General features: G+C 42.5%; 1 protein-coding gene across 2 annotated transcripts in view; it reads left to right on the top strand.

Moving 5' to 3' along the window:
* The first annotated feature begins 276 nt into the window (after positions 1–276).
* DUS2 (dihydrouridine synthase 2) overlaps positions 277–22,758 on the top strand; it is a 166,681-nt gene continuing 144,199 nt past the window's right edge. Inside the window, exons 1-5 of one of the 2 annotated variants that reach the window (XM_032960728.2) lie at positions 277–453; positions 2,821–3,002; positions 5,540–5,585; positions 9,007–9,098; positions 11,270–11,313. In XM_032960728.2, coding sequence (XP_032816619.2) covers positions 2,943–3,002; positions 5,540–5,585; positions 9,007–9,098; positions 11,270–11,313 — 242 coding nt within the window. In that variant the 5' untranslated portion in view covers positions 277–453; positions 2,821–2,942. The remainder of the gene's footprint in view (positions 454–2,820; positions 3,003–5,539; positions 5,586–9,006; positions 9,099–11,269; positions 11,314–22,758) is intronic. The other variant, XM_032960727.2, reaches the window with a different exon arrangement.

Here is a 22,758-nt window from a genome sequence, read left to right as displayed (position 1 = left end):
ACCGCTCCCCACCACAACACCGCTCCCCACCACCACCACCACACCACCGCTCCCTACCACCACCACACCGCTTCCCACCACCACCACACCACCGCTCCCCACCACCACCCCCACCACCACCACCGCTCCCCACCACCACCACAACGCACACGAACCCCGCATTGAAACCTAAGAAACCGCGATGAGATCGCCCACAGAAACCTGAGAAACAGAAACCCGCGCGTTGCCATGGAGCCCCCCTCCCCGCGGTCACCGCGGCGCGAACCAATCGGAGCGCTCGTTGCTCGCGCGCGCGCCCGGGCGCTCCTCGACCAACGGGAGGTGGCGTTGTTCGTTGTTCGACTACGGAAAGTGCGAAGCGCGCGCGGCACGTGGTGGTGCTGCTGGTGGTGGGGTTGCCAGCCTTCTGTCGCTACTACCGCTGCTGCTGCTGTTGGGTTGCCGGTACCGCGAGTGAGTTTCAGAGTTCCCCCCCCCCCCATCGCCTCGAACACAGGGGGTCGGCAACCAAAATAATAATAAGAAGAGGCATTTTTTTGTTCTTTCGAATCGTGACTATTTCAAAAGCCTCAATACAACTGCGTGGTGTATGCGAGACGGCGGTGGTCCTCCGATTAAATAACGACGTGGCGAAGCGGCGGTCCTTAAAAGAGTCACCGCGTGCGGCTCCGAAGCCGCAGGTTGCCCGACCCCACCCACCTGGCCGCGTGTTAGAAGACGTACTTCTTACCTCGCCATACGTACCGTCATCGCTAAAGCACGCAGTTGGTGTCTCATGCTTTTTGAATGTAACGAGCGCGGTGCAAAGCAGCGTCTAATTAACGTCGCACTGGCCGAGCTCTTAATTGACCACGTAGTTGGTGTTGACATTATTAATTCAAAGTATGTTCCTGCCCCGAATCGGAGCACCCGAAGTTGCCCTCCTCCTGGCTCTCTCTCGCTCTCTCGTGTGCGATACGGGCATCAGACACCGCTTTTCAATCTTGGTTAATTAGTTCACGCTTGTGATGGAGCGTGTCATTAGCGCACCCTGTGAACGTCACTTTGGCAGAGATGCGGACATCACAAGAACGTTACGAAACAGCGCCTGCCCGGTTAGAGATGCAATAGCGGAGATTCGTATGCAGAAGAGCTGTTGAGTGTTGTGTTCATCGGCATCAGTCGGTCATGATCTGTCTACTGCTGGATGAAGGCCCTCGCCACGCGGTTGTCATCACTCGGGTTGGGGTTTTCTTTCATGCGGACGTCTTAAAGCGCTCGCCCGTGTGTTTACTATCGCACGGCCATGTGCGTTCTGCGTTATTCAAGGGGTTTCTCCAGCTTATTTTCCTCGCGGTTCACCGCTGTACGTCATGTCGAGTCTCTAAATGTCTTCAGTTTTGAGATATAAATTTGTTCGTTACACGGACCCCGATAGCTGAAGGAGTCGCACGTGGCTGAAAGCTCTAAATGGAATGGGATCTCTGCTCCAGATATGACACAAGAACACACGCGCGCAAGATAACTTAACGTGATTTGTGTGGATATTTCTTGCCAGTATCAAAGTATAAGAAAACATAAACCTTTTACGAGGAATGTAGTCTTCATTAACCACACGCAGTGCTTGTGGTAAACATGTGTACAAAAATATGCTTTGGTAATATACATAATATGCACAAAGGATCAAACCTATTCTTATAATGTGATGTGTTTATCCCAAGCTATGTTTCAGACGCCAACAACAGTTGTTTTTGTGCTGTTAAACGTGGTTATGCCACGGCCATCAATGCACCCACACATGTGTCCTGGATGAACTTGGAAACAAAAGTTTATTGTCTGGAAACTGGGGATATTGTTGAGAGGAGGTTGATTGAGTGAATGGAGTAAATAATTTATACAGGATGCTTAGAATTTGTTTTTATATTGATATGGGACTATAGTTTTTAATGGTAAAAGAACGGATCATGCACTGTAACATGATAACAAGTGTAATGTTATTAGCTGCAGAAAGTCAGAGTCTCCACTTGTTGGCCATCGTTGTCAACACGTGGTCTGGAATCTTCTCCAGGGGGTCTCCAAAGCCCGGCGGCATATTTCTTGTGGCATTGCTGCAAATTCTGAGAAGTGTTAACAGTTTTTTGAAGCACCCTGTATTACCTCCATCTGTGGGGATGATTGGCTGCATTACTTTAAGAGCAGCGACATTTTTCAGTAAGCCTCCACACGTGTTGAAGTTGGTTAATTTAGTCTTGTATAAAAGCCATTCATAGTGCAATGTTTATTTGCAAATTACCTGCTATACGTATTTTCTATAAAATATTGTACTTTTTGAATATGGAATTCCCACTCTGTAGACGGCCAGCTGAAATGTTCATTCCTTCAGATGTCAATATTGTTATGTTAATTATTTAACAGAAAAATGTCGGATTCAGTGTTGGTCATACACGGTGCTGTGTCGTAGTGGCCAGGTTGCTCGGAGGTCAGAGTGCTGCATTGTCCCTGCTGATATCGTGGGTTTTAATATGGGCATCCTTTTGTTATTCATGCCTTTCTGTATGTCGAACTTCTTTTGCACGGCATGTAGCTAGCCGATGATTTAAAAGCCCGTAGCTCCAGTGGCTTCCTAATATCAGACGGCCGCAGAAGCACATCTTTAAGTTTCTTAAGTGTAGTAAGTTGATGGTCTCAGCCCAGTCATCAATCGCTGCACAACTTACAACCATCACCATCACTTAAACTTTAAAACATTCTGGCATGTCAAGATGTGATGCATGGTGGGCGCAATTGTGAATCGATGATAATTAAGTAACTGCGTTGTTTGTGTAATTTCTGCCTTCGCAGCAAACTGCGGAGGGGGATGGCTGTGGCGGTCGAGGCTTTGCGGCTGAATTTTGCCGGCCGCTTGCTGTTGGCGCCCATGGTGCGAATCGGGACGTTGCCCACGCGCCTGCTCGCCCTCGATTATGGAGCTGACATTGTCTACTGCGAGGTCGTCATTCCCCGCGAGCTTCTCGGAATTTGCGGTGCCGTAGCTCTGGGAGTTTTAATTCACTCCCCACTTTGTTACCATGTCGGGCGAGCCGTGGTTTGCCAGAGGGTGCCCTGATTCATCACCTGCCCTTGCGACGTTTGTCGTCAGGAGTTTCTCAGGGTGACATGGTTGATGTATCCAAATGGAACAGTAGAAAAAAACCTTTGCTGGCTTTTTGACGATTGAAATATTACATTACTCTGCTCATTAAGTTAAGATGCTCGGCTGGCTGGTTGTGGTAAAATTTCAACCTTGCAATTAAAGTGAATAATTCCCCCCCAAAAAATCTCTGCAGTTATTTCGCAATTTTCCAATGATTTATTTGCAAGCCATTTGTGATCCGGTGGAACATTTTGATTCATTTATATTGGCAGACATTATGTTCAGTTATTCCTACATTGCAGTATTGGATGCTTAGAACAACATTTGGCCCTGCTGTGCTTTGGAGGGCATGTGTCATGTGTTACAATCCACTTTCGAATTGTTTCATTTTACTTTCACCAGTGAGGTAGTGGAAAGTCAGGCTGGTAGAGAAATGGGTAATGCACGTAATGATTGTAAAATTGCATCGTTATCTTGAACAAGACCTTGATGCCTCTTCCAACCAAACCTCTCCTCTATTTTTGTTAAATTGGAAAAATATCGTTGTGGAGTGGGTTCTACTTTGTGCCACCCTCCGCAACTACTTTCTGCCCTGTGGTGTCTTGGAGACCAGACATCGACATTCTTGAGTTGCATAACATGTTGTGCAGACTAATCATTGCTAATACCAGACCGTGAAAGCTATTGAGCGTCTAGGATGCTCCACATTGTGTGAAAATAGTCCCGTTGCACTTAAACCCATTAAACATTACAACAATTTTATTACATTAAACTGATTCAAGGTTTTTATAATTAAATATTTTTATTTGCACTCTGCTCAGGCAATGCTTTGTCCATGTAAAAAAAAAATCACTTGTTGTAAAGTCAAATTTACAAACAAAGTTTCTCTGCAAATGTTAAACAAATGTGTATACGATAAATAACACTTTCTGAGTGGCCAACACCGCATTGTTGAGCTGGGCGGTATAGGAATTCTGGGTATACGCTCGGATTGATACAGTACCCCCCCCCCCCCACCCCGTGTACCCCCATCTCAGTTCTCTGTCCCACTGTGGGGTGATTGCAGGCTGATTGAGTACGGTAATTCCACGCTTAACGCGTTTTCGCTTGACGGGGCACTTTTCAGGAACGCATCTACCACGTTAAACGAGGAATTGGTGTATTAAAAAAGGTTTTAAAACGTGATTTCAAAATGTCCACAGGTTTTTTCAATCCACTGCTGGACAATAATATCCCCCACGCCGCGTCACTCGTAGATATCGATTGACTGTGCCTCATCACGATGGTCAGTGTGGATTGGTTAAGGAGGAGGCACCTCAAATTTTAATAATATCCTTATTAACCAGGTGAAATCCCATTTAGATTAAAACTATATTCTTCAAAGATGACTTAGTCAACCATACAAACGTAATAATTATACGTTTGAGTAATTATCACCAGTATACCGTTTGCGTTATTATGTAGCATTCAGATTTTCTTTGCACTAATTTTGGCATTCAAAGTGCATACTACTTGTATTGGACAAAGCATTTGCTTTGTAATAATTGCTTAGCAAACAGCCAAAAGCCTCTTTGAACAGAGCTCTTGATGAATATCCATGCTCCTCACTGGTATCTTCCGTAAACGAAACCTTTCACCAAACTTCGGTTCTTTCCTTGTGCATTTAAGTTTTAACGTTTCTCGAGCCTTGGTGACATTATTAGACTTGCATTATTGAAATTAAAGTTAAAATGTATATGTTCTATTAATTTAATTGAGTTGTAACAAAATACCATGTCAGTGTTTGGAATTAACATGGCCTTTATTAATAAGATGCAGTGGTGTAATGTCCTGTTTCAACAGCTAATGTTGGAGGGAATAATTAAATATGTTTAATGGTTCCAATTGGTTTGGACGTTTTGTGCTTTGGCCATAATGAGAAGGATGGTGTGCGTGGCAATGGTGCAAGACATTAATTTTCTTTCATCACACTGAATGTCTTTCTAATGTGCCGAGTCATATTTTATTGCATTTTAACGTAATTTATCATGCTTTGACACAATTAACTTATGGGAATACGCGACTTTAGCAACATATATCACGACCCCTCATTGACATAATTTTTAATTGCTCAAATTAAAATGTTGAAACCGCATCTTAAGCAACCCCCCTCGCCCCCCCCCCCCCCACAAATTACATACTTTATCACTTTAGATGAATAGGATTTGTTGTAATTACATTGTGTTTTCAAGCCTGTCGAGTACAATTATGTAATATTTACGACAATTTAAATGAGGGGATATATGGATTTTTTGATCACCGGTGAGTAACGTTGTCGTTCCGGCTGGAAATAACGTAACGCTGCTTAACCACCGAGTAACTTCCCCTTCCCCGTGCCCCTTGGTGCTCATTTTTTTGCTTTTTGAAACCCTTGCATTCTGCCCGCAGGAGCTCATTGACCTCAAAATGCTGCAGTGCACGAGGACCGAAAACGGTGAGTTAACTCTCGAACGTCGGTTCGCGGATGTTGCTCGGCTGGGGTGACCGCTAGGAGACGTGGGTGGTGGTGTTGTTCCGCACTCGTAAGCACGTTATAGGAAAACTCCCCTTGTCCAATCTGCTGTGGGTCTGCTGCGAGCGTATCCTGACGTTCGTGTTTCGCGTGCATTTTTATGTTTTATCGGAGTGGCAAACCAGGGATACGTTTGCATCACTCCTCTTATCCACACACGGATGCATGAATCAGATTGTAACGCTCTCCAGAGACTACTTCTGATTTCAATTGTCCACATAAATAGCTCTGATATTAGGAAAACATTACTGCCATTTCTTGGTCCCTATATCTTATCCACACAAAGGCTTAATCCAAATAATATTTTTGTTTATACACTGGCATACATCTGCCACTGAAAGGGCCATCGCATTAATGCTCAACAATTATAGGAAGGTGTGTGGATCGCCTGGGTTTCACGGTTTATTGGAAGCACTGTTAATAGGGACTTGTATAAGAGGACATGTACTGTATCATCAAGTGCTTGGGACTGTTAAGTTTTCAACCATGAATGCATAGCTATTTGTTTTGAGATTTTTACAATCGGGGCCAACTCACAGATATTGATGTGAAATAATGTTTTAAGTGTTAGCAGGAGGGATTTAAGAGCAGCTGTTCGCAGGAGAATACACATTTACAACGTCTACAAATCACATCTCAAACACTTAATTACAGAGTTAGCTCTTGGATGTTCTAATTTTAAAATATATACAGTACTGCATTGTTTATTGTTAATGTATTACATGTTATATTGTTTGGTGTTTGTATTGATCACATTTTTTTGATGTTCGATGTTTTCACTATTTGTTTTGATTTTTACTGTCCAAAAATGTGACCTTTTTGTCTCGTGGGGTTCTCATTGGGTCAAATAAAGTTATACATGCATGAATATCAATATTGGTTCTGTGTAAGTTGTACAATAGAAATGACATTGAAATATTTTATTCATGTCTGAAGTGTATTCCCATTTCTCATCGTGACAAAGAACGCAATATTTTCATGCAGTCTTTTTTTTTTCATTTGTGTAAACCATTTGTGTGCAGTGTCTGGATCTTTGAATCGTTATCATGTCTACATTAACGTAGCGTCCTGCTTTAAGTGAAAATAGAGGAAAAAAAACATGCATCTCACCAAACCTTTCTTTCGTGAAGGCAAGCACAAGCTACGTTCGTGCAGAAAGGCACTAAAGTGTTGGTAGCCCAAGGGTCAAATCGTAGTAAATATATGTGTGCTGTAGATGACTATTTGTAAGTGTGTTTTATCCTTAAAATAATCATATCAGACTGCTACCAGTAATTTATGTTTCTTCTGCCTGTCGGTATACAATGAGGAATTTCATCTACCGCACCTTGAAATATACACATTCGCAATGTCTGCCCACTGAGTATGTGCAATGCAAATACATTTATTGGATACAGGTAAATAAATAATCTGGAAAACACAATTCATCATTCAACAGCTCGTAGCAAATATTAGTATTTCCTCAGGGCCAAATGAATACAGCCTGCGACTGCACTTTACAGATAACTCTTGTGTCTGAATGTGCGTAATGCCACACAGGTGCTTTTGAAACGTTCCACGACATCTAGCAAAACGTTGTATCCGTTGAGAGTTTATCCCCCGTTGCAAACTTGTAAATGTACCCGTGATGCGATGAAAACCACGTGAATTTGACAATTGAATTTGAATTGCTCGTGAAATTAAGGCAAAACCAACTGCCACTTATCAATCGGAGTTACCCCGAAAAACACATTTCATTCCAAAAGTCTCAGGAAATGGATGCATTGCTCAGCTGTCAATGCTGGTCCCTGGTTTTTTCAGCATGACGTTTAATGTGAGGTATTAGCAGGACGCACTTGCGCCACACATCTTGTGATTACACTTAAAAAAAAATTCCATGCCCACCGTTATTTTTAGATGTTAACTTCTGCCGAGTGTGCACAGCAGCGATGCGAGGTCTCGTTTGCAGTATGCCCGTGGCATAAAGTGGAGACATCTGTTTGGATTTTTCTCCCGAGGTGTGAACATCTTGCCTCGTTCCCCCCCCCCCCCACACACACACGAGCTGCTTAGTCTTACAATGTGCATTAGATCGGTACTGCCATTACATTATTGCAAGCCTATTTCACCCGTGATAATCAAGCTAAACCTTAAATAAATGCACACTTGTTTCTTTAGAACACATTTCTCGTCAATATATGGTGCTGGATTACATGTTCAGTGTGTGCCCCGATTTTCAGAATGTATTTGTCGGGCATGAGTTGGCTTCCTGGCCCATTACAATGTCAAATGCGAGCAATGAACGTAAAGTTTGCCACTGAGGATGTAAATAATGCATTATTTTTTTCGATAACCATTTACGGGATGCATTATCGATTACAAATGCCACGGAATTGATAATAGAATCGCATCCGGTAAAGTTTGGTAACGATCCTCACCGTTTGGCACGCACGGACCATCAAACGGCACGGTACGCTCCTATGTGATTGGTCACGTGACCACTTACTGGTCTGGCATGTGACTTAATGGACTTGTTTTTCTGTTGCAGTAGCGTTTTTTCTTGTTGTTTGTGTCTTTGTTTTCGTGTAATTTCTTACATTTTTTATTCATTTTTATTCTGAGGATTTTAATTTGCTTGGTAGTTGTGCTGAATAGGGTTTGGCACATATATAATAAATGTAGTCCGTTGTGGGATTTTATTAGCATAAATTACGCTATATTAAATGAAATTATTATGCATCTACTTATAAAAATTACCCTTTGTCAGTTCACTGCTGGATGAAGCCCTCGCCATGAAGTCTCGGTCAGAGCACGTTTTTGATCATACATCACCATGCTGCTCACTGTGGGGTTGGTGATGGTTGTTAAAACCGATAACAGATATTTTGTAATTCATTGTATTCACGTGATTATATACAGTGCAAAGAAAAAACACAATTCAGTGCCACTCAAACAAAGCGACTATAAATGCCCGTATACTTTTATTTCTTGACACTCATGGAAGATGCCCTGTGCATCTTTGTAAATGTTTGGAAAGCATGAGTTCTTGGGTTCCTCTTAAATTTTTTTTTTTTTTTTACAGCATACAGACTTTTCCCTGTCTCTGACATAAGAAAAAGAGCCTTTGATACCACTCCTGGAGTTTGTCTGATCTCTTCAGAGCTCCCCCAATCTAATCAGGGTTACCTCTGATAAGTGCTAAAATAGGCACAAGGGATGAGCAAAAATGTTTGTGCCTGGTACGACTTTACACCTCGTCACAGTGACCACTATCCGTTAAATAGGTGTTGTAGGCACTTATGCCATCAAATGATTTATCTGAGAATTAATTCGTGGTGTTTGTGTGTGTTTGTTTTACTTGCAGAGGCATTGGGAACTGTGGATTTTGTTACGTCCAATGGGAAGACCGTATTTAGGACGTGCAGCCAGGAGAGAGACAAAGTAGTATTTCAAATGGTAATGCAAACCGAGTGCGTGTGATTAAATCTGTCGGACCGTGTTTGCTTTTAAGAGTAATCTTCAAAAAGATGTATTGGCAAAGGAAAAAAAAATGCCTGTGCCCATTTGTGGTCGAAATGTTGAGTGTTCTGTTTTGGCCATAATTATCCTGTACTAAAAATACACGGTGTCCAGTGAGTTGTCGTCCCTTGTTAAACAATTATAATTCGACAGCCGTCTGTGCTAGGTTGATGGAGCTATGCATACCCTTGGAAGTGTGAAGATTTTACCAAATGAGACTCGTCCCTTTATACGCATCCACACGACCGCCCTGGGATTGGCGATGCGCGTTGTATCGAGAATCCCAGGTGTTCAGCGACATCTGACGCGGAAATATTTTTTTATTTTCCTATCACATGCTGTTGAAGAACCCTTGAGCTTTTTGATGTAACAGAAGATTAAACACCGATTATAGGTAATACCGTGCCAACATTTCCACCAGACGGTTCAAACGGCTGTTTAATTATAACTATTTAGTGAATGCACGCATGCTGATACCATTCGGGGCAGCCTGTGTATTGTTTGCTACTGCATGCCAGTATTCCACAGCGTGTCTATCTTGACTCCCCTGATGGATTTTGACCCTTTTGGAACGAGCAACGCCTCCTCTGAGGATATTAGGTGGTTTATCTTCGCTCTGTTTCCAAGGAAAACACCAAACAAAATCAGAACTACATACAAATACATATTTTGCACAATGGGCAGCTATCTTCGTGTGCACAACTTCACACCCCCTTTGTCAAACTGTTGCACCTTGCAAAAATACATTGTCTTGGATAATTGCCGTGAGCAGCGTGCACGGTAATACGTTTTGCCGTGTACAATTTTAAATTTGCCGTTTATGAGTCATAAATTAGATTTTTGTTGTGGGCGGCGCTCATTGCCTTGGCCGCCGAGCGCGCGCGTGTGTGTGTGTGGGCACGAGGTGCGGTCATCCATCCCCAAAGTGGCTCTTTGTCATCATTATATTTGTGGCGGGTTTGCCCGCAATGGTCATTGAGTGTTTGCCCCCTTTGTTCAGAGGCAGGTTTTGTGATGCGATGACTTGTGCTCAGACAATTCGCTAGTTATTTCTTTTTTTCCTGCAGCGAAACTTGTTGCTCGATGCGGACAACAGGGGAATATAAAAGGCAGCGTTTACCTTCAGCGGGAATGTGGATCAGGGTAACAATCTGACCGTCTGCGCCGGACGCCGTTTTTGATGCCAGCTCCGTGGCTTTTTCCTTTGCAAAAACATTTTGGTCATTCCCAAATTAATTAACGCAACTGGATGTCCTCCCCCCTTGGTGACTGTGAAAACGTATGACAATGAAATGAAGTTAAATGCCGTGTATTTACAACTTGGCATTGTTTTCCACAATTACCCTCACATTGTGCAGCTGGCATAGTGACTTGAGTCACTCTTGCAGCTTGCAGTTTCATGGCGACGTCTGAGGAGGTCATTTTCTGTAGGCTTCTTTTTAACAACACCGTTTACGTGCCCTGTGGAGTTTGTTGATTGCATTTGTGATCAAGTTTAAATTGTCCATTCTTAGAGCTATAACAAACCAGATTTAAGTGAAAGCTTTTAGACAAACTTGTTTGAAATGCTCTCTGTCTCTCTCGTTGTCTATCTTGTCCCCTTTAATCTCTCTCCCCTCTGTTACTTCTCACTTCCTTCCTCCTTCATATGCATGGCGGTCTGGGATCCATTGCTGGACATCTGTGAAAAAGAGCTTCATAGCTCATCGGATTCCTCCAGTCGAAATAAAGATTATTATTCTGATAAATATTCTCATTCATTGCTGAAGGGTGCCTTTGAAATCTAAATCATTCTTAATTGTAAAATAAACATGCATGTAATATCATGGTTTATTTGCATTATTTGGTGATTGGCTGTGTTCAATTCGCTAGACTTGAGGATCTGATTCAATCGGAGGCTGATACAACCTGCATTCAAATTTCAGGATCTCAGTGGTGCCAGCTCAGTGCCTAACCTGTGAGTCCCACCCTGGTACCTCTAGCAAATTAAAAAGTGTGATGGTCATTGTGCGAAATACCGAGTTTTTAATGCTCCTGAGGTTGGTACATTACCAATGTTTTTTTGTCAATGATTCTTAACAAAAACATCAATGTCCTTGTTTTTTTAGGGCACAGCGGATTCAGATCGGGCCCTCCAAGTGGCAAGGCTCGTGTAAGTGGGTACTTATGAAGAGTTGTATTTGTGTATTCATTTGTTTTAACAAACACACACCTGCTCGAATATGCATGTAAACAACCCCAATGGTACACGGTGTTTCAAACACATGTAACACATTTCAAAGCAGTATATTTCACGATGGCAACATGTTACAATTACACAAAAAGTTACAAATGGTTGAATGAGTTATCAAGTTTTACTCACCATTGTGCCCTCCACTTACTGTATGGGAAATATTGAGACGATAGTTGAATTCGTCCCAAAACGCCTCTCAAAGTGTCTTCTTCCACTGAAGTCACCGGTGCCGTGATTCTGTTTTTGAGGTCATCCAGATTAGTCGCTAATGGTGGCACAAAAACACAGTCTTTGACGTATCCTCACAATAAAAAGTCGCAGGGTGTGGTGATGTCTGGGGATCTTGGGGGTCAAGAGTGTAGCGCAGGGGTGGACAAATTTTTTGACTCGCGGGCCACAATGGGTTCTAAAATTTGACGGAGGGGCCGGGCCAGGAACAGATGTATGGAGTGTTTGTGTGAACTAATATAATTGACATGTAAAACTCATTACATGAAAGGATTTGGCCTTTAACAGGTAGCAAAGCATTTATTTGCAAGGCAATTTAACAAATTGCACGAACATGAACAATACAAAAACATGTCGTAACTCCCGGTCAAAGTGTGCCATCTAATGGGGGAAATGGGGGCATTACAGGAGAAAGGGAAAATGTTATTTAATAATAATATTTGGACAAGTTCGGCGGGCCGGATTAAAAAGCCCAACGGGCCGTATACGGCCCGGGGGCCGTACTTTGCCCATGTCTGGTGTAGCGCCAAGTCTTGGTGTCCCGTGCGACCTATCCAACGTTGAGGCAGTGTTGCCTTGCGAATGAATGAGGCTTGGGGCCTCAGTCATTCGCGCTGCGAGAGGCATCTAGCAGTAATCATTTTGAAACTTCATTGCCCCGCCCTTTCAAGTAGTAAGAGTTTCATTCATGGGCGGTTCGTGGTTGCCAAGATAGAGCGATTTCAAATCGGGTCCATCTTTTTAAAACACCCTGTATTTGCCATTTAACTTTTTTTGACATACACGTATATATCGTGTATATATATATCACCCAGAATGTGCTCAATCTCAGAAGCCAAGCTGAAGCGGTGTTGAACCTGGATAGCGCTTGGATGCTCGGCCACCGCACACAAACCGTGTCATACGCTGCTGCTGCTGTGCTACGACGGTGAGAGCAGCAGAAGGCGGTGCAGCAAACGTTATTGTTGTAGCGTACCGCCACTATGCTCCCACATGAATGCTCCTCGCTTTCACCACCTAGCAGTGGCCAGCATGTTGAAGTATGTTCAAACGATCTCCGCGAACCGGCCTTGTGTGGGGATCCCCTAGCCAGCAGTGGATTCATAAGATGTGGCTGACGCGTACACATCCGCACACATTTGCACGTGCATTAGTTGCTGGCGTCGCCTCTGGGTGGTTGTATGGAATGACCGCCAATACGGTAACATGTACGTGCCTCCCTTAAATATGTCGAGCAAGTTTTGTACTCGATGTGAAAAAAAAAATATTGAAGTAAATTTGAAAGACTTCGGATAGAGACGTTAAGCACACACATCAATGCTCTGTAAGATTGAAATTCATGTAACAAGCAAAGCCAGCTATATGCTGCAGAGTCTAACATAGCGCTAAAATCTGCTGTATTTTAAAACTTGCATAATTACGTAATGCCGTCATTTCAATTTGTATCGTCATTGGCACTGCACGCAATTATGATCACTTTGGTGTTAAAAGCTTTAAAAATACAACTATGCCACTTATAGCAAACCAGTTGGAAATACCGAGAATTTGTTCTGCCATTAAAATACTCGGCTCTAGGAAAACGGTTGATTTGCCGGTTGCATACTAATGGGAAACTATACTGTCAGACGTGCACTTTTATATGATGTAGGCATGTACACATGATACCCAGTAATTACTACTTTAATAAGCCAAGAATGTGTCCCGCGTGTGACGTCACTCCACATGAGGCCCACCTCCCCTCATTGATATTCACGAGTAGGTCTACACTAACGCAGAGGAAGTTTCAGTTTTATTTATTTTGGTATAGCCCTGTGAGCCATTAGGCTCTTGAATCGGGTGCAACCGCAACAAACAAAAACACGAACAAGAGAACATCTTAAAGTGACTATGTGACTGTGCAAACAGAAAATCCATGAAAAAAAGGTCGAGCTGAATTAAATAATTTATTACGCAAAGTCGCTTTTAATGACGTTTCTTTACAGAAAGTGACGGTAAAAAATGAATATACACAGCTCATCCGTACGTGACGTCACTGCAAAAGAGCCCCCCCCGTAATTAATAATCATGAGCGGGTGGATTTTTACACTCCCGCAGAAGTTCGAGCAGAAAGAAATATTTTTATAATATTAAGCCAAGAATGTGTCCCCCCGTGTGACGTCACTCAACATGAGGCCCACCCCCCTGATTAATATTTATGAGTGGGTGGATTTTTACACGAACGCAGAGGAAGGTCGAGCTGAATTAGATAATTTATTACGCAAAGTCGCTTCAAATATGACGTTTCTTTACAGAAAGTGACGGTAAAAAATAAATATACAAAGCACACAGGTACATCCGTACGTGACGTCACTGCAAAAGAGGATTCCCCCCCCCCACCGCGTCACTCCACATGAGGCCCACACCCCCGCGTGACATACTCCACAGGCCCACACCCCTGCGTGACGTCACTCCACACGAGGCCCACACCCCCGCGTGACATACTCCACAGGCCTACACCCCCGTGTGACGGCACTCCACATGAGGGCCACCCCCCCATTATTAATATGAGTGGGTGGATTTTTCCACCAACGCAGGGGAAGGACGAGCTGAATTAAATAACATTACGCAAAGTCGCTTCAAATATGACGTTTCTTTACAGAAAGTGACGGTAAAAAAAGAAAAAGAGCCACCCTTCTATAATATTCATGCCCGCGTGGAAATTGACACTGGCACAAGAAGGTCGCGCACTCCACATGCCGCACGCCTTCCATTAATAATCATAAGAGGGTGACGTCAACCCACATGCCGAACCCCTCCCCAATAACCACGAGCGGTTGACGTCACTCCACATGCCGCACCCCTCCACAATAACCATTAACGGGTGACGTCACTCCACATGGGGCAGCCCCGCCCCCCTCATTAATAATCATGAGCGGAACAATTTTTCTATTGAATATTTCAGATTTACTGCAATACACACCCGTCCTTGGGCGGGCAAAAGAGCCAGTTGACAGTAAACGTTTGTCTTTAAATCGAAAAAGTAAAGGTTTGGGTAAAATAGTTTTATGTAAGTGGGCGAAATCATATTGGAGGGGGGTTAATTAAAAATGTATATTATATTATGAGACCTCCTTTGCCAGTAACAAGATATAGTAATTGGTTTTTACCCTTTAATGCATATCATTATCAGAGTTGTTTTTTTGTTTGCATTTTTGACTGCTTGTGTTGTGGTTATTGCAAACATGATCCCTTGTATAAAGGTGTCAGTTTTTGTGCCAGCTAAAAGGGTAAAAACCTATTACTAATGTATATTATAATTGTATAATCGAGTGAATATCAGCTGTTAAATAGTCATCTTCTGAATATTTACATAATGAAGGGAATTTCATGCCATGTTTAACTAGTTGTCAAGCCAGTCTGTGAAGGGAACCTTCACTTTGTTTGGAGATTCATAGGCCATGTAAGGACACTCTACATTTAGCAATATTGCGAGACAATCCCAAGAAAACTATGACAGGTGGAGTTGACTGTACAAATAAATATTCACACGCAACAAACATGCAAACATGCAGACGCACGTTGTCAATCGGCTCCTGAGGATTATATTATCATTGCACGCCAAAACTACACGCGGTACGTCAAGGCCGTAATTATAATATATTCAAATATGCTCAAAATGTCCCCCCCAGTATATTGCGATAAAAATATTTCAAAAAATAATAATTGCGATGCTATGTAAATAAAAACAACAATTTGCTCAACCTTGGCCACAATATCTGGGCTTGTCTTCATATAACAATGCATTGATTTATGTTTATATGATTCTCGTTATGGTTGTACTTTATTAATCCCTAATCTCTGCCATTACATACAATGAAACAAGAAAAGGTAAAAAATAAAAAAACAGCAATGTAATACAATACACTATTAGACATTATTGTAAAATAAAAATAAAAAGTCAATCCCATGTGTTTGTGAATTTTTTAATATTTTAGGCAGGAAATGAGTTTTCAAATTTAGATTTTATTTTTGGGGGAGGGGACCCCCAGACCCCTGGAAGATTTGGTCCCCCCCAATGTAGACTCCATGGCTACGGCCTTGCGGTACGTATACACACAGTGCGTATGTATAGCCAACGTATCTTCATCACATCCGGATGACGTGATTGCTAAGCTCCAGGGTGAGTTCAACAAACTACAACATCAGCTAGTTGCTCTTAAACTCGTCCTGAATACCTCCAAATCCAAGGTGCTATGCTTCTCACCAGGACTAAAGCAGGAAGTTATTTTTTCCCAATTACTTTCCTTAAATAATTATCAAATAGAGCAAGTCAAGATCTATAAGTATCTTGGGGTCATCCTTGATTCAAAACTGAATTTTGAAGATTACATTGATTATATGGGTAAAAAGACAAAAATAAAAATTGGTTTTCTGTAACGACACAAGCACTGCTTCCCTCCAATGTTCCGTTTGGAATTGATAAAAGCTACCATACTGCCTCTGCTTGACTACTGTGACATCGTGAATAAATCAGCCCCAAGTACTGTACTGAAGAAGCTTGATTCCATCAATCACTCGGCCTTAAGATTTCCATTGAACTCCTCATATAGGACCCACCACTGATCTCTACATTGTGTCAAACTTAACATCTCTTAATGTTCGACGGCTTGTGCATCAGATCTTATTGACGATGTACTTACAAAAAAATCCGCAGACTACCTGCTGGATCTCCTCTCTGTTTCAAATAACAAATGTGACCTAACGTCTTTGCTCATTTACCAGCTTCACATTCCTTATTGCCGTACAAATACTGGAGGAATGGCCTTTGCTATTGATGCCCCCAGGGTCTGGAATGCTATTGCCAATAAACTGCAACTTGGATGACTACCTGTGAGATCTTCACTCAAAACTGCTCTAGAGGAGTTGTACACCCCTAGCTGCCACTGCTATTCAGTGGCCTGAAATCAAATGTTTCACTCCAGATGACCGCTGCAAAGTTTGATCTTGTATTTTGATTATAGTGTGCTGATCTTAAAGGTGCATTGAAAAATTATTGATACTCCGACTAATACTCATGTTATGGAGTGACTCATGCAGCCAGCTATGGCTGCAAAGTTTGGTAGTACATGTTTTGTATATTGTTTATTGTTAAATTTCAATTACAGTTCCTATGATTACTGTTACATTGCTTTTATAGCTTTATTTTGGTGATCTCGAAGACGTTTTGGTTTAGCCATATTTGTTTGTTGTACAGAGTTAGACTGATAACTTTAAATTGTCTTATGGTTGTTATTGTTTGACTTGCATCCCACTGGGATTTTTGCACACAGCAAAAATCGATGCTTTTTCTGGAAGACTTTGCTGTTTTTTCCTGGATTTTTCTGTTGTGCGTAGTCACTTTAAGATGTTTCTTGTTCATGTTTTTGTTTGTTGCGGTTACACCCGATTCAAGAGGCGAATGGCTCACAAGGCTATACCAAATAAATTAAAACTGAAACTGAAAATCACCTGCCATGTGCTATCCACTCCTGAAGGAAGGCCACCCCAAGCTGTCCTCCATCTTGATTTAAAGCTTTCGTGACTGCAGTGATTCATATTCTTGGTTCTTTCGGTAAAGTCACGTTGAAGGGAAACGTCGTGAGAATTTAATTGATTTATATATATTTTATTGTTTCTCTTCAACGTGACTTTACCGAAAGAACCAAGAATATGTCCTCCATCTCTCACGATAAACCACCGAGCTCCTGCGTACGGGCTGCTATTGATGCATCTTCGCAGTGGATGTCCTCATAGCTGCCATTCCACTGTTACTCTTTATTGGTCTTCATCCCTCCGAGCAATATGTTCTACCCAAGCCCACTTATTTCCCTTTTTACAGCCCATATAATGTCTCTAATTAGCATTTGTTCTCTGAGCCGTATGGCTGTTCCTGGCCCCCATTCTCAGCATACATCTTTCAGCCCCTTTTTGTGTGTGCACTTTTCAGCTTTTTGGACGACAAGAAAGGTTGAGTATTTGGCTGCTATAAATGTTCCCACGCATGTTAAGCCACTTCGTTAAACTATCATTTGTGGCCAGGTCGCTTCTGAAAAAGAGCTACATAGCCCAGTCAGTGGGCCTTATCTGGTAAAACTCTCCATTTTCTTGATCAATGTCCACATCTCTGATCCATGTGTCATATAGAAGGCATTGTAAACTGATTGGAGACGTGCTTCTTTAGGTACATTGGTACATTTCTTTTTAATTATCAAAGTAAATTTTTCAAAAGCATTCCAACTTGCCGTCGCTTACCTCTTAATTTCATGATTTTGACCCTGGGCCCGCATTTAGTAATTGCCACCGCTATGCACGCTGTTGTGTTTCCAGTTCTCCCCCAAGCAATTAGTTTCTTCAGGCAATTTTTTGTACGTCACCTTTTGTATGTGACTTTAATAACATAATTTACTATTTATGACCGAAAGTGAGCAAGCCTTTGCGATGATGTGTTCAGTACCAGTGTGATTGACACCTGCGTGGATGTGCCTTTATTCATAATGTACGTTTTGAACTCACAGTATATTCCTCCGCTCGCTAATTGGATCCACCATAATGTATAAAATAAAAATGTCTTCTGCCGTCAACCTTAAGCAAAATCTACGCAGTTCAGGGCGTTGCTGGGTGGCTCAGAGGCCAGAGCGTTGAACTGGTATCGCTAAGATGCGGGGTTTGCATCCAGTCCAAGCCACCTGTGAATTAAGCAGGTTCTCAAGTGTAGTGCGTCGACAGTCTGCCTATGGAAACGTGTGAAGTGTCTGGAGAACAGACGGATGGACTGACACAAAACATCCCAGCCCTTCAAATTACGTTTCTAAATGTCTGCATGAGAAAACTATCAGCTGTAATGTAAAGTGAACAAGTAATCAGAGATGGAACAAAATCTAAAAATATAAATATATTAACTTGTCTTGTCTGCTCGATTTCCCAAAGTCACGTCAGTTTTATTTTTAATCAGTCCGTGGCGCCTGTGAGGCATGGATCAGCCATGCAAGGCGCCGTTACATCGAACACAATACCGCGAAAAAATATTTTCGAAAAGTTTAACATCCGTTGATTTAAAATCCAATTGAACAGCGCGAAACAACTCTGAGAATATTTCCCCACCACAATGACCATCATCGTCGCCACTACCCTCACCGCATAAGAGTGCACGGTTAAAGTGCATTGCGCATTCATCGTGTATACAGAAAACGCCTGCATTTTGCCCGATCTCGTTAGATCTTGGAAGCTCAGCAGGGTTTTGAGCCTGGATAGTGTTTGGATGGGTGACCGTAATGCATGGTAAAAGCTGTCATCGGCTGCTACCTTGTGAGCAGCAGAGGGACATTGCAGTACATTAAATCATTGTGCTGTACCTCTATGATCCCCACGTCTATGCTCCCCGTCTTCACGAGATCGCACTGACACCAGCGTGGTGAATTACGTTAAATAACCCCGCTATCTGCAGGGCTTTGGGGAGGCCCTCATCCATCAGTAGATTGACCACAGGTCTGTGCTTGTTGTATGAATGTGTGTGTGTGTGCAAGCGCCAAGACATAGTATTTCTCATCTCTTGGGTTTGTACTGAGGCAGAAGTTAAGCCACATGAGTGAGCACATGGTACACACACGAGAGCCCAAGTGCTTTCAATTCCTTTACGCACGCGTGCATAATTGCCGTTGTACATTTCAGTTCGTTTTAACACCCAATAGACAAAAATCTAATTTTGCCGTTGGTGAAATATTTGCGGTTGTATTGTGTACATATGTTGAATGCCTAATCCGATGCAGTGTTAGGCAGCAGAATGACGGTAGGCAGTTGCCTAGTAAATGATGGCTTTGGGTGACACACTGGGAACCCATTCCCCCTTTCACTGTCATACCTCTGGAAACAATGTCTGAGATGGAAAAATTGGTTTAACCCTAAACTGCGGGCAGTGGTTTTAAAGACTGGGGTTGATGATTTAAAAAATGAGCCGTGTAATTAAATCACTTTGAACCCGAGAAGCCCTTTCATTGCTGACAAACGTGTGGTTATTTTAAAAATGTATTTGATAGTCATCAGACCTTGAAGATAATCCATATTCCTAAATGTTGTCAGCAGGCCAAATACTGGTATCCCTCTCCCTGTCTGTGTGACCTTGTGCCATTTCATGTTAACGAAAGCAGATAGCACAATCGAGAAGGCCATCTCGTGAATTCGGAGAATGATTTCCATTTGCAAGTTCTTATAAAGATGATTCACCCGCCCGAATTGAAAATTAAGTGAAGGTTTTTGTAAATGTAAAATAGGCTTTGCAAAGCTGTTGTTTGTGTCACCCTCAGGGCACACTGGGTGTTGGGTGTCTTAACACAGATATTTGTATGTTTTTGCACGTTACCAACACATTCTATGAGGAGGTTTATTTTTATTTCTTCGGGGGAAAGCTGAGTGTGTATTTTTTTACATGAAACCAATCATTTTAATTGTGCGCTCGTATAAACTCGCTGTTGGAGTGATGTAATCAGATTGTGTGGAGGTGCTAGGTGGATTAGTTTAACACGTAGGCTTTCGCGACCAATATTCATAATAAAGGTTTTTGGGTTAGATCGCGTTATTTATAGATGTGTCGTAACCCTCCACCACCCGACACGGCCAAACAGTAAAAAATGTGTCACGTTTACAAAAGACAAATAGTTCACTACTTTAGCCCACCGGTGTGTTGAAGAGTGAATCAACATCATTTACAATTTTGAGTACGACGTTTCGCTGGTAATTAGGTGGATTGTTATATCCCATCAACTGAGTTGGTGATGGCTTTGTGAGAGGCCTTCATCCAGCAGTCAATTGATTGTGGCTGATGATGGCGATGAAAAACACAGCAGCTGCTTTGCTTGACTGTTTACGCTTTAATCGTGAGTTCTCACAACTTTGATGTGAGTTCCTGCTCTGAGATTTGAGACAAACGTCAATGCACTGTGTGGGGGAAAGTGCATCCCCTGTTGTGCAAATATTAAAAGGCCTCCCTCTTGATGGGTTTTTTGGAAACAACGTATCGTGGGAAAAAAAACCCCCTTGTGCAGCCATTCTCGAATGTGGCCTTTTGTCTTATGACACCACGCCAACAGTTGACTGGGCATGACATTGGGTTGATGCAAAATTGGGGGAAATGACCAGAGATTGAAAAAAAAAGGTCTCTGTACAGTTTTACGGTCACCGTGTCATGGGCGAATCAAAGGCGTCGGTCGCATGAGATGGTGTTACCGATTGCAATTTGACACTTGGCATCCTGCCAGGTGATTTCATTCGAAGCATAACTTTGTTTTGTTCCTGATTTAAGCAGCCTTGTTGATATCAAAAGTAAATATATGAGTATTTCAGGCTTCAAAAGAAACCACATTCCAAACTGTTTAAATTCAATGCGCCTTGCGATTTCTTTCTGCTCTGATTGAAGGCCGCTCTCTCATACATTTAGCATAGTACTTCTGAGTGACATGCGATGGAACAATGATTATTATTACAGCCATAGGGAATGCTCATGAGCAGCGAGATGGAATTCCTCATAGTAATTTTTTTTTGCGGAATTTATTACATCAGTGGCCTGGTAATTGCATTAAATTCATGGCCAACAACATCTGTTTCTAATTGCACACATTTGGGAGGTGTTGATGTATATTGGGCCACTTGCAGGCAGCTTTTGCTTTTCATAGTTGTTGGTACAGAATGTTGGCCTTTGCGGTTACCTTGAAAACGCTGACCTTTAAGACATTTTGTGCACCTCGGGTCTTTGAGCATACACAATTGATGGCACTGTACGATTGAGTGTAAGTCATGTCCACAATGCTTCTATTTTATGGCAAAATGAAAGGCAAAAAAACAAAGTTGCAGCAAAACCGAAGAACTGGAAATGGCAGTCTTAAGGACAAAGGAGAGCTTTTGGACTTAAACACACGACAGGGAAATACATTGAGTGGGTACATTTCTAAACATGCAACTCTCATGGCCTAGGTTATCAAAACGTTTAATAATAAAAAAAAGATTGCTACACCCATTACTTATTTTAGAGCCCTTTGTCAACCAGCTGGTGGATAAACAACAAGCCATGTCGGTCATTGAGGATGTTCGACCATATCTCACCACACTGGGTGGTTAATGTTGGTACGGTGAAGTGGGCCTGGTTTCGCTATCACTCACCACCAGTGCTCACCGTGACCTGAATCAAACTAAAGTTATCCCATCTATAGTGCCGTGTGCTCAGCTGTGAGCCCCGCATGCATTTATCAATATAAGCTGTTTTTGCATTCTGTAAATAGTTGGCAAGAAGCTTAAAGGTATTTTGAAGTCATTCGGCAAACCAAACTAACTGTTAAAGGTGTCTTTTTCTTGACCGACTGGAAATATTTCTTCTCGTACATAGCCAGACGATTTAAAACTTTTAATCCGATATTTGGAGCGTTTTTGCCAAAGTACATTTGAACAAAAAAAAAACGTATTTACAAGTATTAAATTTGCTATTTCAAACACCTACACGCTTTGTTTATGCTTCACATGGACGGTTTTCTGGCGCGCGTGTGATGCTGTCACCATCTCCGTGGACGCTGGCACACGTGGGTTCGCTTCTGTAAGCGTTGCGAACATTCACTATGCCGTGTTCATTTTACTTACACGGCCAGCTGTAAAGAAATTAATTTTCAATCTCGATTTAAAAGTGCATAGCTCCAATGGCTTCCAAATATCGGAAGAGCTTTCCAGACGGCCGCGGAAGCGCATCTGAAATTGCGCGATGCGGTGACCGTCTTTGTTCGATGGCCGGCCAAAAGCCGCTGCTGCGAGGTTGACCGGAGTTTGCGTGGAGGTTTATGCTCCTTGACGAGATCAGCAAGGGATTGTGGTTCATTTGTGGCAAGGTCTTTGTGTGTAATGAGTGCGGCCTTATAATTAATTCGTTCGGAAACCAGAAGCCAATGCAGCACGGTGAGCACTGGACGGACGTGGTCAGATGTCCAAATGTCAGGTTTTTTTTGCTATTTCCTAAACCGCATCAACAACGTGTGTACGCGAGGTATCATTGGAAAGCTCTCGCTCGCACGTCGACAAAAGACTGAACGGCAGTCGTCTCGTCACGGCTGTTGTTAACCTCGGTCAAAGGATCTGTGACCGCCT

The sequence above is a fragment of the Petromyzon marinus genome, chromosome 25 (assembly GCF_048934315.1).
Source record: "Petromyzon marinus isolate PM22_M1 ecotype Great Lakes invasive population chromosome 25, UKy_Petmar_22M1.pri1.0, whole genome shotgun sequence".
In the NCBI taxonomy this organism is placed as follows: domain Eukaryota; kingdom Metazoa; phylum Chordata; class Hyperoartia; order Petromyzontiformes; family Petromyzontidae; genus Petromyzon; species Petromyzon marinus.
Note: the sequence above shows the minus strand (reverse complement) of the source record. Positions and strands in the feature narration are given on the sequence as shown.